At 19.5% G+C, this 19192-nt stretch overlaps 8 protein-coding genes across 8 annotated transcripts; 3 read left to right on the top strand and 5 right to left on the bottom strand.

The window, feature by feature from the left end:
• Positions 1–1475: 1475 nt before the first annotated feature.
• PF3D7_0722400 (Obg-like ATPase 1, putative) lies at positions 1476–3035 on the top strand (the record flags this gene model as incomplete). Its single annotated transcript, XM_001349089.1, has 3 exons — positions 1476–1525; positions 1724–1770; positions 1951–3035. The coding sequence occupies 3 exons, from the start codon at positions 1476–1478 to the stop codon at positions 3033–3035; spliced, it is 1182 nt and encodes a 393-aa protein (XP_001349125.1).
• Positions 3036–3611: 576 nt separating this feature from the next.
• On the bottom strand, positions 3612–4709 carry PF3D7_0722500 (pre-mRNA-splicing factor CWC15, putative; the record flags this gene model as incomplete). Its single annotated transcript, XM_001349090.1, has 2 exons — positions 3612–4432; positions 4655–4709. The coding sequence occupies 2 exons, from the start codon at positions 4707–4709 to the stop codon at positions 3612–3614; spliced, it is 876 nt and encodes a 291-aa protein (XP_001349126.1).
• Positions 4710–5577: 868 nt separating this feature from the next.
• PF3D7_0722600 (U3 small nucleolar RNA-associated protein 7, putative) lies at positions 5578–7386 on the bottom strand (the record flags this gene model as incomplete). The annotated part of the gene is made up of 1 exon (XM_001349091.1): positions 5578–7386. The coding sequence occupies one exon, from the start codon at positions 7384–7386 to the stop codon at positions 5578–5580; it is 1809 nt and encodes a 602-aa protein (XP_001349127.1).
• Positions 7387–8722: 1336 nt separating this feature from the next.
• On the top strand, positions 8723–9139 carry PF3D7_0722700 (conserved protein, unknown function; the record flags this gene model as incomplete). Its single annotated transcript, XM_001349092.1, has 2 exons — positions 8723–8805; positions 8983–9139. The coding sequence occupies 2 exons, from the start codon at positions 8723–8725 to the stop codon at positions 9137–9139; spliced, it is 240 nt and encodes a 79-aa protein (XP_001349128.1).
• A 922-nt stretch (positions 9140–10061) lies between these two features.
• On the top strand, positions 10062–11801 carry PF3D7_0722800 (conserved protein, unknown function; the record flags this gene model as incomplete). The annotated part of the gene is made up of 1 exon (XM_001349093.1): positions 10062–11801. One exon carries the CDS (start codon positions 10062–10064, stop codon positions 11799–11801), a length of 1740 nt encoding a protein of 579 aa, XP_001349129.1.
• A 554-nt stretch (positions 11802–12355) lies between these two features.
• PF3D7_0722900 (conserved protein, unknown function) lies at positions 12356–14474 on the bottom strand (the record flags this gene model as incomplete). The annotated part of the gene is made up of 11 exons (XM_001349094.1): positions 12356–12441; positions 12556–12646; positions 12768–12842; positions 12918–12998; positions 13113–13190; positions 13362–13479; positions 13582–13605; positions 13762–13936; positions 14043–14148; positions 14247–14295; positions 14419–14474. The coding sequence occupies 11 exons, from the start codon at positions 14472–14474 to the stop codon at positions 12356–12358; spliced, it is 939 nt and encodes a 312-aa protein (XP_001349130.1).
• Positions 14475–15527: 1053 nt separating this feature from the next.
• Positions 15528–16427, bottom strand: PF3D7_0723000 (tRNAHis guanylyltransferase, putative; the record flags this gene model as incomplete). Its single annotated transcript, XM_001349095.1, has 1 exon — positions 15528–16427. One exon carries the CDS (start codon positions 16425–16427, stop codon positions 15528–15530), a length of 900 nt encoding a protein of 299 aa, XP_001349131.1.
• A 756-nt stretch (positions 16428–17183) lies between these two features.
• PF3D7_0723100 (protein CPH1, putative) lies at positions 17184–18569 on the bottom strand (the record flags this gene model as incomplete). Its single annotated transcript, XM_001349096.1, has 1 exon — positions 17184–18569. The coding sequence occupies one exon, from the start codon at positions 18567–18569 to the stop codon at positions 17184–17186; it is 1386 nt and encodes a 461-aa protein (XP_001349132.1).
• Between the last annotated feature and the right edge of the window lie 623 nt (positions 18570–19192).

The following is a 19192-nucleotide window of genomic DNA, read 5'->3' on the forward strand; positions in this document are numbered from 1 at the left end:
TTGTTTGTGTAATAATCACGCTTAAAGAATGTGATTATTGTATTTTAAATATAAACATATAAACATAAACATATAAATATATATATATATATATATATATATATTCACATAACATATATATAATGTGCATATACTATATACACATATTATATATTTACATATGTAGACGTTTAATTTTTAATTTATTCCTTTTTTTTTTTTTTTTTTTCTTTTTTTTTTTTTTTTTTTTTTGAAAAATCGGGAATCTGTTGTTATCCTTATAATATTTTTTAAAATTCATTTCTTCCATTTCTTTTTAAATTACATTTTATGATATATAAATAAGAAAATAGACCAAACTCCTTTTCCCCATCATAATATAAACGTTATAAATAAAAAAAAAAAAATGTAATCATATAAAATTTTTTTTATTTGCTTTTTAAATTCATTAAATATATTTATCTGTTATTATATATCTTCTTTTCTTTTTTTTTTTTTTTAATTTAAAAAAGTATAAATTCAATCTCTATGTTGCCTTAAATAAGAACAAAAAAAAAAAAAAGAAAAAAAAAGAAAAAAAAAAAATCTTTATTTTGTATGTGGTTGGATTATTACATATAATATAAAAAAGAACGAGAAAAACAAATTATCATATGAAAATAAACAAATTAGATATTCCACTTAAAAAAAAACGGAAGAAAAAAAGAAAGAAAATTTGATTTTTCTTTTTCTTTTTCTTTTTCTTTTAAATTATTCAAATGGTTTCTTTTGATAAATATTAATTATATTTTTAAAAATGGTACATGTACAAAATAAAATATAATAAAATATAATATAATAAAATAAAATGATGGGTGGGTAAAATATATCTTTTTGAGAACATGTAATATTTATTAAATAGGCATATATTTTATATATATAAAAATATGTCGTCCTTCAAAATATGTATAATAAAAAATATGTATATATATATATATATATATCTATTAGAATATATATATAATTAATTATACATTATATTATATAATAAATATATAATATTATATTGTATATATATTTATATATATATATATATGTATATATATATATATATATATATTATATAAATATAATATACAATATAATATATTATTTAATTAATTCCCTTTCTTCTAATTCCATTTTTATTATCACAATTGTAAAGAAATTTCTTTTCTTTATTTGTTTTGAAAAACTGAACCTACATTTATAAACTAGCCAATATATCTTATTTTATTTATTTATCTTTTAAAGCTGAGAAAAAAAAAAAAATTATAATAAAAATAAAAGGAATATTTATAAATAATACGAAAAGAAAATTGTTATAATAATATTTTTTAATTCCTAAAAAATTGTATCATTATTATTATTATACATCCTAATAAATATATTATATATATATATATATATATATTAATATTTATTTATTTAAATTTTTTTTTTGTGAATATAATATTTTTAAGTGGTATATAAAAAGAATGGCTCCAAAAAAAAAGGAGGAAGAGCCCCCAAAGTTACTCTTAGGAAGGTAAAGGAAAATAAAATATTAAGAGAATAATAATAAAAAATATAAATATTTAATAAATAAATATATAATATAAATATATTTATATATATATATATTATCTAGCCATGTACACGTTTGTGGTGTTTTTATTGCTCCCATATGATTTTCATATATAGATACTCATATTGCATAAAATGGAATTTTTTTTTTTATCTTTAGACCTAAGAATACGTTGAAAATGGGTTTGGTTGGTTTACCCAATGTGGGTAAGTACAAAAAAATAAAATATTAAATATATACCTATTAAATGAAAATATTATTTTGATGTTTTTTTAATTTTTCCTTTTTTTTTTTTTTTCCTTTTTTTTTTTTTTTTTTCCTTTTTTTTTTTTTAATTTTTCCTTTTTTTTTTTTTTGATTTTTTTTTTTTTTTTTGTCCTTATTAGGAAAGTCAACAACTTTCAATGTGTTAACCAAATTAAATATCCCTGCTGAGAATTATCCCTTTTGTACAATCGATCCACACGAAGCCAAGGTAACGGTAGAAGATGAAAGGTTTGAATGGTTGGTTAAGCATTTTAATCCAAAAAGCAATGTGCATGCATATTTATCAATTTTTGATATTGCCGGATTAGTAAAGAACGCACATTTAGGAGAAGGTTTAGGAAATAATTTTTTATCAAACATCGCAGCTGTCGATGGTATATATCATGTTGTTCGAGCTTTTGAAAATGAAGACATTATTCACACAGAAGGTAATATTAACCCGGTTCGTGATTTAGAAATAATAAATTCAGAATTAATATATAAAGATATATCACATTGTGAGAAGAATTTAGAAGAAGTAACAAAAGTGTTAAATAGAAATAAAAAAGATAAAGTAAAACAAAATGAACATGATGTTTTGACATCCGTTTTAAATTATTTAAAAGAACATAAATGGATTAAAGATGGTACATGGAAAAGTAATGAAATAGAAGTTTTGAATGAATATAATTTTTTAACTGCCAAACCAGTTGTTTATCTTGTTAATATGAGTGAAGCTGATTTTATAAGACAAAAAAATAAATATCTAGCGAAAATTTATAATTGGGTACAAGAAAAAAATAAAGGTACCATTATACCATATTCAGCAGAAGTTGAACAAAAAATACTTTCTATGGATGAAGAAGAGAAAAAACAATATTTTGAAACCAATAATATTAAACAAAGTATGCTAAATAAAATTATTAAAACAGGATATTATGAAATTAATTTAATACATTTTTTTACATGTGGTCATGATGAAGTGAAATGTTGGACCATCAGAAAAGGAACTAAAGCACCACAAGCAGCAGGTGTTATTCATACCGATTTTGAAAAAGGTTTCATATGTGCAGAGGTTTATAAATATACAGATCTTGTTGAATATAAATCCGAAGGAGAAGTTAAAGCAAATGGAAAATATTTACAAAAAGGTAAAGATTATGTAGTTGAAGATGGAGATATTATCTTTTTCAAATTTAATGTATCATCAGGAGGAAAAAAATAAAATACATAACTTAAAATTTGTTCATATCTATACATATATGATTATATGATGAATATATAAATATATATTCATTTTATTTTATTATTACCAAAATGGATTAAATTGTTCACATATGCAACATATATAAGAAATATATATATATATATATATATACATACATACATATATGTGTTATTTTATTTTATTATTTTTTTTTTTCTTTCATATTGTGATAATTGTCTTAGGGAGACATTATTTATTTTATATATCACGTACATAGTTGTCTTCTTTTTTATATTTACAATTTTTTTTTTTTTTAGCCCAATTAACAATTAAAAAATTTTATATTTATGAAAAAAAAAAAAAAAAAAAAAAAAAATACATATATATATATATATATATATATATATATATATATTATCCTCCCATTATGATTACCCATGGGGTGAATCATTCAAAGGGTTACAAGAGGAACACACAAAAAAATAAATAAATAAATAAAATAAAAAAAATAAATCAAATATATAAATATACACATATTTTAAAACATGGGTACATTCTTTTGGATTGGTAACTCCTTTCCTTTTTTTTTTTTTTTTAATGAATATATTTAAATAAAAATTTCTTGTGAAAGGCACTACGTACAGTATCATTAATATACGATGGTGTTTTTTTTTCTTTTTTCTCACAGGTATTTCTAAAGATAGCGTCATCTGTCCATTTTCTTTTTTTTGTACTTACTTCATCATTATCACTACTATCTTCTAAATTAATTAATGGGTTATTTGTTAAGACATTATTTTTTTTTTTTTTTAAGAGTTCTTGTTCTTCTTTTTCTTTTTTAAGCTTTTCCATCCTTTCTCTTTTTAAATTTTCAAGTTCTCTTAGTAGTTCTTTTTCTTCTTCATCGGATTCGTCATCATCACTTGAATTATTATCGCTTGAGTTATAATCACTCGAATTATTATCACTCGAATTATTATCACTCGAATTATTATCACTTGAATTATTATCACTTGAATTATAATCATTCATATCATGACTCATTTCATCTTCTGACATATCATGTTTGACTTTCCTCTTTTTAACATTTCTTTTATTCTTCATTTTTAATTTTTTCTTTTTTTTATTTTTCTTGTGAGATTTTTTTTTCCACTCATCTCCAATAATATCATCTTCATCTTCTGGGAAGGGATTTTTGAAATCATGATTTGTCAATTTTTTTATATTTTCTATGGCTAGTAATTTATTACCTTTACTGGTTTCTTTATTGTTTTTATTTTCTAGTTGTATTAAATTGTTTTTAATCATATTTTTATCTTCTACATAGTCACTTAAATCTCTCGTTTTCATTTTTAGGTGTCCTGGCAAATCTCGACTGCAGACTTTGAGCGTCTGACTAACTTTTCGATTCCCTCCTGTAGGAAAATAAAACATTATCAATATTAAACATATTATAAATATCAAAATGTATTGGAATGTTATTATATGAAATAATAATTTCTTTGAAGAGTAAAAAAAAAAAAATAAAAAAAAAAAAAATAACATATATATTGTATTCTATATGAATATCACCATTTTTAAAAATAAACATATATATATATATTTATTTATTTATTTATTTATTCATTTATGATTACCTTGATTATCACCTCCTATGGCATTGTACCACGTTGGGCGATGTGCTGTCGTCATGATTATTTATTTATGATATATAACAAAAGAAAATATATATAATAAAAAAATGTTAAAAAAGTACTTTCTTTATTTAATAAAAGTCTTCCAAGGAAATATTATATATAAATAATATATAAATCATAATGAAATTATTAATAATAATATATATATATATATATATATATATATAACTTTACATATTTTATAAATTATATTATCTTTATATTATTATTATAAAATAAAAGTATTTTAATTTATTATATTATATTAATATTTTTTTTTTTTTTTTTTCAATATCAATAATTAATGGTACAAAGTGACGGCTGAAAAAAAAAAAAAAAAATATACATAATGAAAAATATTCCTTTTTGAATTTATATTTTTTTTTTACATAATTTATATTTAAAAAATTAATTAAAGTTTTTTTAATAAATTTTAATTATAGAATATTAAAAAAAATAAATAATAATTATACATATGTATATAATATATATAATATATATGTACATAATATATTTTATATATAATAATATTTAAAATAAATATTATTAATACATATATATATATATATATATATATATAGAGGATAATGTATAATTTTTTAATTCTAAGAAAATATATTAATAATAAAAAACAAAATTATATTTAAACAAAAAATAAATAAAAAATAATAAATATATATATATATTTCCCATATTTTAATTATTTTTTATTGCCAAAGGGTCATAAATATATATATATATATATATATATATATATATATATATATATATATATATATTATATATATGTATTACAAAAAAGTGTTATTTATACTTGTGGGAATAATTTTAGAGTTTTCTTTACATCTTTATATCTTTCTATCTTTCTTTCTTGGTTGGTTTATTTAATCCGTTTCGTGTTCAGATTGTTTGTGCATACGATTTATATTTTCTTCATTTTTATTATTTTTTAAATTTTTTTTATTTTTTATATTTTTTTTATTTTTCTTTTTCATGTTGTTTTTATTATACACATTTGTATCATTTTTTTGTTCATTATGGTTTATGAGATATGGGTTTATGTTTCCTATTTGGTCTGTATTAAATTTGATAGTATCAGCTGGTAGTTTATCTAATAACAATTTGACTTCATTTTCTCTTACTTGTTTTTTTGTTTCATATGGGTTATTAAAGAAGGTATCTATGTTAGCTATACCCGCTCCTGGTACGAGAAGTGTTTTTATTGAGTGTTTTAAACCTAAGGAACAAATATCTTCAAAGGGTTGAAAGGATATGGAATTAATTTGATCTCCATATATATTATGAGTTATATATAATTGTGGATTTGTAAAAAGATTTTTATATGTTCTAAAATGTGTATTCATTGAAAATGCTACTAGGGATGTATCACTTATATCAATATTATTAATAATATTATGTGATTTATATGATTTTATATATTCCATTTTTCTTATGTCCCATAATTTATATGTTGAATCTACTGATGCTGTTATTAAATAATTTTCATGAACTCCTATAGAAGATATGGGTGTATGATGACAAAATATATCACATATACTTTTATCAATATTTGGTGACCATAAAGTAACATGTCCATTTTTATGACCTAAATATATTATAGCATCTTTTTTATTTTGTTTCATAATAGAACATGGTCCTCTTTTTGTTTTTTTTCTAGTTACAATATTACCAACCGATATATCCTGATAAACCAATTCACCAAATTCACCAATCGATGTTAATAAAAAATGATATGGTAAAAATACCATATTATATGTATATAATATATCTTTTATACAATTTATTTCCATTCCAGTATTATCATATATATACATATACTTTTTTTGACTAACCGCAAAAAGCTTATAATTATGTAATGTTGTATTACATCTAATCATTTCATCAACTTGAAACTCACATAAACTTTCTAAATTATGTGTATCTATCAAACTTACATGTCCTTTTACTCCTGTCATTAATAAATATTTTCCATTTCTTGTATAAGTACATGAATATGGACCCATATTTAATTTCAAATCAAATACTTTTTTTTGAGTACCCACATCAGCATTATCATAAATATATTTTTGGCTAGCTCGCCTATTTTTATTATCTTCTTCATCAGAAGGTGCTAAATAATTAATACCTTCCTTCTCAATTATGTAATTTTTATAAGTATTAAAATCAAGATCATTACGATTACAACTATTAATATTATTCATGTTATTATTATCATTATTTGTTGTTTCTATTTCTTTTGAATCTATCAATTCGTTTTTTTTTTTTTTTTTTTTCTTTTTTTTTTTCTTTTTTTCTTTTTCATCTTCTTCATCTTTTGAAGGAGCAATATGAACTTTTGGTTCATTCACAGAATTGTATTTAATATATCCCTCTTTCAGAGGCATAAATTTTGTATTTGCCAATAATTTTTTTGAAGACAATATAGCTAACTTTACATCTTTGTTTAATTGGTTTTTTAATTTCCTATTCTTAATATTCTTTGTATTTGGTAAATTTTTCGGTAAGTCATTTTTATCAACACATAAATAATCTATCCTTTTTGATGGATTCTTTATCTTTTCTTTTTTTATATTCTTATGAGCTTTGTATAATATTTTATTTACGTTCACATTAATTTTCTCCTCCTTAATCTTTTCGGGTTCCACCTTTTGTTCTACATACAGGCTGCTCATTTTTATTACATAATTAAAAAAAATAATAAAATAAAATAAAATAAATATGATTAATATAAATAAAGCAAGATCATATGATGAATTATTTTAAACATAAAGATAGGAATGTCGAAGTAGATACATTAAAAATATATATTTCGTAAGGTACATGAAAAAAAAAAAATATATATATTTAAATGAATAAATAAATAAATAAATATATATATATATATATATATATATGAACATATAAAAGGTCGCACAAATTTTAGATATATATTATTTTCATTTTATATAAAATATCATAGTTGTATCTATCTATATATATATATATATATATATATATATATTTCTTTTTTCTTGAATTATATTTTAAAAAAAGAACGTAAAATATATATATAATATAATTATAATATATATAAATATTGTACAAAAATATATATATATATATATATATATATATATATATTAGCTTATAAAATGTAACAAAATAATAATTTGTAAGAAACAGAAATGCAACAAAATAAACAAAATAAACAAAATAAACAAAATTTTTTAATTATATATATTATTAAATAAATATATTATATATATATATATATTTTTTTTTTTATATTTATTTATTTATTGTTTAATTTTTTTCTACATATAAAAAATATGAAATATTTTATTATAAATAAAATTACCCATTAGGAATTTCTTTTATTCTTAAAATAATTATATAATTATAAATATATATATATATATATTTCTACGATGATAATATAATATAATATATTGTAAAATATATAACCAAGAAAATTATGTATATATATATATATATATATAACTTACAATTCTTTATATATATTATATATAAATCATATATGCACTAAAATTTTTTATAAATTTTCAAAAAAAAAAAAAAAAAAAAAAAATACAAATATATACATATATATATATATATATATATATATATATATATATATTTAAAAGAATAATTTACATATTTTGATAAATTACCAAATTAAAAAAAACAAATACACAATAAAATATATTATATATATTTATATTTTATATATATAAAATGATATAGTTTGGAACAATAATATACATAAAAAATATTTTTTAACGTTGAAGGAAAATTTCATAAAATTTTTATGTAAACTATATATACATACAAAATTTATATATTTATATATTTAAATATTTACAATTTAATATATGTACATATTTGTGATTTATCCTTATAACATGTATATTTATATATGATAACATATTCTTTAGTTCTATATATAATATATATATATATATATATATATTTTTTTTTTTTTTTTTGGTACATTCATTATAAAATAAAATAAAAATAATAATAAAGATGTCAAAAGCTGTATACTCCAAAATATGGATGAGCACAAATAACTTCCACACAAGGAGAAGATACGGATGGTTTAAAGTTTGGTAAGTCCTAAGATAAAAAATAAGATAATATAAAAAAATTTGGTTGTGTATAAAACATATGTTCATCCAAAAAAACTTTTTTCATTTGAAAAGAAATTATTCACTTTTTCATTTTATATATATGTATATACTTTTTATTATGTATATGATTATTTTAATTTTTTTTTTTTTTAAAAGTTCTCGCTTGAGCCCATGGGTATATGTATGGGCAGTTTATGCTGTGTCTATTGTCTTTCCCGCTTTCGACGATGAGTATAAGAAATTCTTAACCTTTGGAATATGGAAAGAAAATGATGTTGGTTACAAAAAAAGTGCTCCTCAACCTTATAATTAAATATATTTTGATATGAACAATTAATAATTTCAAATTGAATGACAATATATCTTCTTTTCTTTTTTTTTTAACATTATACCCTTACAAACGTTTAAAAAAATAATTAACTATAAGTTTCATAATATTACATTATAAAATTACACGACAATTAATGTAAACAAATTTTTTCTTTACACCTATTATTTTATGACTAATTGTTTATATATATATATATATATATATATTATATTTCTTTTTTTTGTAAAATAACCAAGAGAGAAAAAAAAATAAAAAAAATAAAATAAATAAAATAAAATAAAATAAAATACGTACCTATTGTGCGTATTAAAATTATGTATTATATATATATATATTTTTTTTTTTTTTTATGTTTTTTTAAAATTGTATAACTTATACACATACAACATTCAATCTACTGTGTACATATTAAACTTTGAAATTTTTAATATGAAAAAAAAATGTTTAGTAATATAAAATTATAAATAAATATTATACAATATGAATCAATTATTTGTTTACTGTTTATCATATATACGTAGCTAAGTTTACTGCATATATGTCTTATCAATTTTTTATTATGTATCACCAAAACAAAAAAAAAAAAAAAAAAAATTAAAATAAATAAATAAATAAAATAAAATGAATTAAAATAATAATATAAAATACAACGTTGTCTAAACGATAAAGAACAATATATACATATATAATTATATTTTATCCAAATTAATACATTGTTTTCTTTTTCTTTTTTTTTTTTTTTTTTTTTTTTTTACATATATGTTTAAATTTAAGATAATGTTCTACACAGATATTAAAACATTATTTATACAAAATTATATAGACCTTGTCAAATAATATATATATATATATATATATTTATTATTTATTATTTATTATTTTTTATTTGCTTTTCTTGTATACGATGAGACTTGATTTGTTCCTCCTTTTTTGTGTGTCACCATGTTTGTATACCTTTTTTGTTAAGGGACATGATGAATATCAAGGGGATGTGGAAAAAATAAATATGAATGATAAAAAAGGAAATGTCAGTATTCATGATTATTTATATAAAATTGGAGATGAAGAAAAAACAAAAGACAGATACCATAATAAATTAAATGATAATATAACAGAGGATGATGAACATAATACAACCCTATTCCCAAAAGCGGAAGAATTGTATACATTTTTAACAACAGAAGAAATGAAAGGAAAGAATAGAAATATTTTTAATCACTTAAAGGGATCAGTAATAAAAAATAAAATGACAAAAGCAACTTTTTTAGATTTATACAAATCTGCAATGAAACACTTTGATATAGATGGATATACCTTTTTATTAAAAACGGTAATGCATAAAAATTATAATGATCGTTTTGTTGAAAAGGTGAAGAAAGTAAATGAGTATACATCACACTGTGATGAAGGTGTAGTAGAAAAGGAATATGAGGATACAATGAAAAAGAAAAACAAAAGAAAAAATAAATATACATATGAAAATACTAATGAAAATATTAATAGTTTACAGAATAATAGTGGAGTGGAATATCCTGGAGGACCTATAAGATCTACTTATGGTAATAATTTATCTAAATGGATGAAGGATTCTTTAGAAGATATTAGAACACCAGATTCTATTAAAGAACCTGGATTAGGTAATATGTTAATACAAAGTTTAACAATGGTTAAAGGTTTTATACAATCTGTTGCAAGTTCTGTAGTAGATATTGTACCTCCATTAATTCCTCCACCTATATGGATTAATAGACCTTTACCATGCTTACCTATGATAACAGGAAAAAATTGTTTAGGTTCTATTTTGTATCCAATCACCGCAGCAGAATTTATTACTGCAGATATAACAGATTCTATAATGAACGGAATAATATCAAGCTTTCCATCTAAATATGCTAGTAAAATAGGTAAAACATCAGAAACACAATATAGAATATGTGCTATGGCTTATTTAGGTATGTATTGTGCATCCCTTTTTCCTATATGTTGGTTACCTATAGGATTAAAAGTTGCAGAAACTATGCCTATATGTTTTCCGCAATGTTTAGCTACCTTAATTGCATGCCCAGGATTCTGGATAGATGATATTGAAGGACCTTGTAATAATACATCTGTTCCTCCATTTTGTTCTTTTTCAATATTTGTTAATCAAAAACTAGTACCTCCTCAATTAACATCTTATGATAATTCACATTTATATCCCTCTACATGCCCATCAAAAGATGAAGATTATGATACACCAGATGATTTATATGAACATAAAAGCAGTGATATAAATAATGTAGCAGTTAAAGAAAAACAAAAATATTTACCTAAAAAAATAGCATTACCAAAATATCCAGATTTAATACCTAATATAAATCCTTATAAACAACATGATATCGAACATGTAGAAAAATGTAAATGTATGGATATTATACAAATGTGTAAGCTAAAATATGCTATACCAGTTATAAAAAACACTACAAATATTATCTATAAAAAATATGAACAACCAACAGAAATGTCATCTAAACAAAAAAAATGTTGTCACACATGTAAACCAATATGGAAAATTCTTTTCCCTTCTAAGAATATAATAAATTTGAAAGGCTCTCCTGTATATCCCAAAGGAAATAATATTTTCTCGAGTATAATACGTAAATAAGTATATAAAATACTGTATCGATGGGGGAGGGCGCAGGGGAAAAAAAAAAAAAAAAAAAAAAAAAAAAAAAAAATTAATACAAATCTTCATAAGTAAACACATTTGAGGCCAATTTAATGGATATTATATATACAACAAGTACAAAAGAAAAATATTATAAATTAACATTTGAAAAGTATCATCATATGTCCTCTTTTTTTTTTTTTTTTTTTAATAAATTGTTTTTTTTGAACTTTTTATTTATTTTGTATGAAAATGTGGGAGCACATTAAAAATGTGTGTTTTATTATATATACAAAAATGTTAACAAGATTAAAATAAGGGGATATTTTTCTTTTTACATAACATTTCAATTTTTTTTATAATTAAAATGACAAATTAAAGATGATGAAACGAAGAAATAAATTATTTAAAAAAAAAAAAAAAAAAAAAAAAAAAAAAAAAAAAAAATTATTATATTTGTAAGTGTTATCATATATATATATATATATATATATATGTATGTATGTATGTATAAAGGATTAAAAAAGAATATATGAAGGATGGACAGTTCTTTAAAAAAAAAAAGTAGGGTTATCATTTCGTGTGAAAATATATCCTATTCTTTTTCCAGATCTAAAAGGCGAAGGTTTTCTTTCACCTAAAAGAGAAATATTTAGAGAATATGTATATATGTATGTATATGTATATATATATATATATATATATATATATATATTTTTCCCATTTTTAAAATTATTTGAAATCACAGTACAACTGAAGTTTATAGAACATTGCTTATTTTTACATGTGTCGTTTACATGAAACGTTCTTCTTTTACATTCTACTATAGGAATGAGGTTGTTCTATACAAAGAATAAAAAATATATAAAAAATAAGAATGGTAAAATATTGCAAATAAGTAAATACATATCTGTATATATATATATATATATATATATATATATATATTTTTTTTTATTCTACGTTTAAATTTCTTTCAAGAAAGACAGGCTTGTTTTTATTTATTTCCTGTTCATAATCTTTGGGCACACAATTCATCTACATAAAATATAAAAAATATGAACATTTATAAAAATATAAATAAATTCTTATATAATGGTTTATATATCTTACCTCCAATTTTGATTGATGTAAGTGAATTAATTTTTTCTTAGAATTTAACAATAAAATATTTTCTTTGGGGCATAGAGATTTCTACAAATAAATAATAAATATAATAAGATATGATAAAAAAAAAAAAAAAAAAAAAAAAAAAAAAAAAAATATTATAATGTATATATATTTTTTTTTTATCTTTTTCTTTTATACCTCCAGATGAGTGACGTAATATTTTTTATTTTTTTTAGGAATAAAGGAATCTTCACTTATTTTTGGAACTAAGCAGGTCTACATAAATATAAATATATATATATATATATATATATATATATATATGTATATATTTATTTAATATCCTTAATGTATTAAATATATTTATATCAAGAATTAAATAATCCAATAAGCTAAATGAGTAATATGTATACATACATATTATATTTTTTTTTCTTATGTTCGTACTGTCAAGTTATCTACATGTCTATATATTTTTTTTGGTGAAGGCAAGTTATATTTTAAAACGTCAACGCCCCATTTGTTTGGATTCTTTTCTAAACTATAGTTGCTTATTTTTTTAGAGCTACATGGAAATAATTTAAATTTTATTTGGGTTGTACAAAAATATATTAGTTGATATATATATATATATATATGAATATTATTTATTTATTCATTTTAGTACCTTTTCCTTTCCTTTGTATCACTGCTGAAAAGTAGGAAATTATAAAAATTAAAATGATAATATAAACCATGAATTATATAATACATATAAAGAAGAATAATATATAAACATATATATATATATATATATATATATATATATATATATATATTTATTTATTTATTTATTATTTTTTTTTACTTCAGTTCTTGTCTTGAAAATATATAAAGATTTCTGACATCGGGGATATTTTTTTTACCATACTTTTCATTTGGAACATAGTTTATATTTTTTTGAAAAGTTTTTTTAAATTCTAAAGAATTGTTACTAACAAACCTTTTTTTGACATTATTATATTGATTTATTTTGGTGTTATCTATGATGGTATATATATATAAAAATGGTAGAATTGAAAGGAGTACATATATATATATATATATATCACATATACTTTTTATACATATTTGTAGATATAATTATACCTATAATATCATTTTCTTCAACATTGTCAAAAATCGAAGATTTATTTCGATGGTTAATATTTCTTCTGCTACCTTTACATTCTTTTTCCGTTGTGTCAGAAAAGAACTGTAAATGTAGATAAAAAAAAATTCATATATATGTATAGAGAAAGAGAGAAAGAAAAATGGAGATAAAGAAATAATACATAACATTTTAATTTTTACTCTACAAAATGTTGACTCATGTCTATGGGAAGGTTTTCCAGCAGGCAGACTATCAAGAAAGCAAATAAATAAGAATAAAAAAATATATATACACTACAATATATATATATATATATATATATTTTTTTTTTTGAATAATATCTAAAACTTTATAAATTAAACACATTATTACTTTCTAAATTTATTTGTTATGGGAAGTTGAACAGGTTGAACGTTTAAGCAACTCATTTTTATGTAATATATAATTTTTTTAAAAAATTAAAGTATAATCCACACAAAAAAAAAAAAAAAAAAAAAAAAAAAAGGAAAATATGTAGTTTAACAAATGTTAAATGTTTAAGGAGAAAATAAAGACACATACAAAAAAAAAAAAAAAAAAATACAAAAAAATTTTATGGCTTATTTCTAACTTACATTATTCGTTTTCATATTAATGAAAATATATTTTTATTTTATACATAATTTTTAATATATTAAAATTTTAATTTGTTTTTTGTTTTTTGTTCTTGTTTTTTTTTTTTTTTTTTTTTTTTTTGTACATGTTATTTTGTTTTATAAGTTTATTTGAAAAAAAAAAAACAAGAAATAATAAACAAAAAAAATAAGAAATGAGAATATAAAAAAATTAGAAACAAATTCTGCATTCTTATGCAAAGGTTAATCAAGTATATAAAAATATATTTCCTTTTTTCTCAAAAAGTATATTTATATATAGGTGTGTCCACAAATAGTATGTAAATGAAAAGTACCTTTTTTTTTTCTTTTTTTTTTTGTAAATTCTTAAAAATATAAAAGACTTAAAAAATTGTCCAGCAAATATTACACAAAAGGTAGCAATGTTTGAATAACAAAATGCATTTCATTAAATAGACGAATGATAAATTGTTCTTACTTGTATATAATGTATTATAAGAGTTCATTAAATAATTGGAGATATTCTCTTTTATTTTTATAATATAACACTCTTGATCTGAATGCACACAATAAATTATATAAATATAAAACTATATATAAATATGTATCATCATGATATATATATATATATATATATATATATATATATATTATGTGTATTCTCCATCTCCTAAAAAAAATAAGCATTTATATATTTTTTTTTACGGGAAAAAAAAAATTTATGTAATACACATTCTTACATATATATATATATACCATATAATTATATGGAAAGAACTCATAGTTCTTTTCTAATGAGTATCATTTATTTAAAATTTTTTTAAAAGGTATAAAATTATATTTTAATAAAATGTGTACATGGATTATTCATTTTTTTTCCAAGTCTTTTTTTTTTTTAAAAATGTAATCATACTTATCCCAGAATTTTTCACTAACTAAATTTTCATGAGAAATTATAAATTTTGGTAGACATTCTTTTTTTAATTTCTCAAAATTTTCTATATCATTATTATCATTAAAAGTATTATTATTATTATTATTATTATTATTATTATCGTCTATATTATTTGCTGTATCATTATTATATATAGTTCCTAATGCCTCATTTTTTTTTTGGAAAGTTTTATTTCTTATTATTATAGTTCCCCTTCTAAATATTTCTGGTAAATTATTATAATTTATATTAAAACGTGAGAAAAGTAATTCGTTTTTATCTTTAGTTTGTGTTGTTAATAAAAATTTATGTGCTTCATCATTTGTATAATTAGCTTGTCTTATTAAATTCCAAAAACATTCATTATATTGTGTATTAATATGACAATCTACTTGTCTCCAAGAAAAATAATCTTTTATCTCCTTTTCATTAGGATAGACCACAATTCTAGCATCAAAAGAAGGTGCATATAACATTTCTTTTTGAAAATAATTTTTCCATTTATATAAAAAACAAGATGTAAAATACGATACGACATTTGTTAATATCTTGTCATATCTTCTATTCCATAATTTAGTACTTTTATTAAATAAAAAACTATACTCATCTGAATGACCATAACATAAATCGATATCATCGAATTTTTTTAAAATATCAAGAGCACATTCATTCATCAAATTTAATCCTTTTATATCATTTGGCTTATTATAATTATGTGCCTTTACAAAATGTTTAAAATCACACCCATCAATCCTTACAATAAAGTAGCAATTTAGTAATATCTTCCTTTCTTCTTCAAATAATTTTACATAACTGAATTTGCTGTTAGCCATAGGTAAATGCAAATTGGTTTAAATCAAAATATAAATAAATAAAAACAATTCAAAAGAAAAAAATTATAATACATAATATTCCTACATAAATATATAGATATATATATATATATATATATATATATATATATATATATATATATATACAATATTCATCACTTGCTACATTATGAGTGTTTAAAAAAAAAAAAAAAAATACTCAATTTTATTTATACCATCAAACTTTTTCATTTAATTTTTTTTAATTTGGGGCTTTAGTTTTTGTAAAATTACAAACAGCCAATATTACGAGGGAAAAAAAAAAAAAAAAAAAAAAAAAAATTACATTTATAAAATGGCTAGTCAACCCTTATATATATTTATATAAATAGAACAAAATTAATTTTTGAAGATTCCAAAATATTGAAAATATAATATATAATAATTTAAAAGAATAAACAAATATTTAGGGATATATTTTTTGTTTAAATAAATATATATATATATATATATATATATATATATATATATATATGTATGTATGTATATATATTTGAAATCTATGTGGTATAGATTATAAAAAATTATTCAATGGCGATTGATACGCTTTTTAAAATGAAAAACATTGGACATTATATATATATATATATATATATATATATAATATATAATTTAAGAATAAAATAAAGTTAAATTTTGAATATCACAAACAATTTATTTAAATGTAAAGTTAATAATATATACATATATATATATATATATATATATATATATATTTTACAATGTTGTTAATTTTTTTTTTTTCAATATATGCAGAAATTTTTGTATTACTATTTCCAAATCTTCTGCATTAGAGCAATTTAAAATGTCTTCATAATAACCCTTTAATAATGTTGTATATGTAGAATGTAATGTATTTGTTCTACATTTTATGTTAGAGTTATTATTTGAATGATTATTTATATTTTTATCCATCTCTTTTTTATAAAATACCTTTTCTAATTTTTTCATAAATAATTTCTTCAATCTAGCATATATCAATTGTTTGTAGTACAATTTGAATTTTTCTTTATGGGGTTCTATTGATTGAATTAATTCATCCCAATGAAATATATCTGTTTGGGTAGTGAAAATATTTTGTTTATTAATTATTACTTTAAATAGATATTCATTGTCTAGGGTAAAAGCCATATGTAAAAAATATTGAGAATATAAGGAATTTAATTCAAATATTTTTGGTCCATATATATGTATTAATTCTGAAAAGCAAAATACAATTTTCCCAATAAAAGTAATTATTTCTGTACCTATTAATTTTTTTGAAAGTATTTTATGAATTAATTTTCTAGCATCTGCTGGATTGTGTATATCCCATTTATTTGAGCAACTGTTGAAAGGATATATTTTAAATAATGTATGTATAGTGTTATTATAAAAAAATGGAAAAGTTAAATTGGAAATTTCCTCTTGAAGTGTTAATTCTGAACCTTTTTTTAATATAATATTTTTACATAATATTTTTATAAAAAATAAAAGAGCATTCATTTTTCTTAAAATATCATCTAATTGTGCTTGAATCGTTTTAGATATAGGAAAGGTTATTATTTCTTCCGATAAAAATAATATATCATTTGTTTCGCAATATTTTCTATATATATTACCATCGTTTTTATAACTTTGATTTAATAAAGAAGGATTAACATTTCTTTGTAATAATAAGAAAGGAGATACATTACCAAATTTTTGTTCTGTGTTTTGTTCCATTGATTTTTTTTTTTTTTTTTTTTTTGAAAACATATCATCATAAAATATATATTTTGAATAACATATATTTTTTTCTTTTTCTACTATTTTTTCATATTCATTATATGTAATTTTAGTTTTTAAACCATCATATTTTTTACTCTTACAATATATAAAATCAGTAATCAAACATGTAAAAATACATTCATGAAATTTCTTCATAAATAATACGATAGCTAAATCTAATGCTGTTCTATTACATTCATCTCTTATAAAAGGTGACGCTCCTTGTCTAATTTCAGCTAAGCAAGTAATTATATCATTTTTTTTTAAATAATAATGAATTATATGTTTTTTCCTATACAGATTTTCAAAATCATGTAATCTCTTATCATATCTTATTCTGTTAGGAAAATTCATATTTTCTTATATATATATAAAATAAATGAAATATTCTATGTATGTTTGACAACGAACAAAAAGATACAATTGATTTTTAAGAAAACATTAAAATATTATATGTATGTATATATATATATATATATATGTATATGTTATTTCAATTTTTTTTGAAAAAAATATGTATATACCTGAGCAAGTCATAATAAATCGCATAATGGTTGTATAGAGATTAATGAAACTCAAGAAAAAAAAAAAAAAAAAAAAAAAAAAAAAAAAACATAATATATATATAATATTACAATGTAAATACAACAAAAAAAAAAATATATTTCCCATTTTGTAGGTAATACTAAATGAATACAATTAGTAAAATATTACAAACGTATGAATTATAAGAACATAAATTCTTCTTCTTTTTTAATCGTTGGGCACTTGTAGGCACCTTGAATATGTGTATTATAATTATTGAATTGGTATTATAAGTAAAAAGAAAAAAAAGAAGAAAAAAAAGCTAATATATTTATAATGCCTTAAAAAATATATATACCTAAATAAATGGACACACACATATATATATATATATATATATATATATATATATATATTTATATATTTATATATTTATATATACGATAATAATA

Source organism: Plasmodium falciparum, assembly GCF_000002765.6.
Source record: "Plasmodium falciparum 3D7 genome assembly, chromosome: 7".
In the NCBI taxonomy this organism is placed as follows: Eukaryota; Apicomplexa; class Aconoidasida; order Haemosporida; family Plasmodiidae; genus Plasmodium; species Plasmodium falciparum.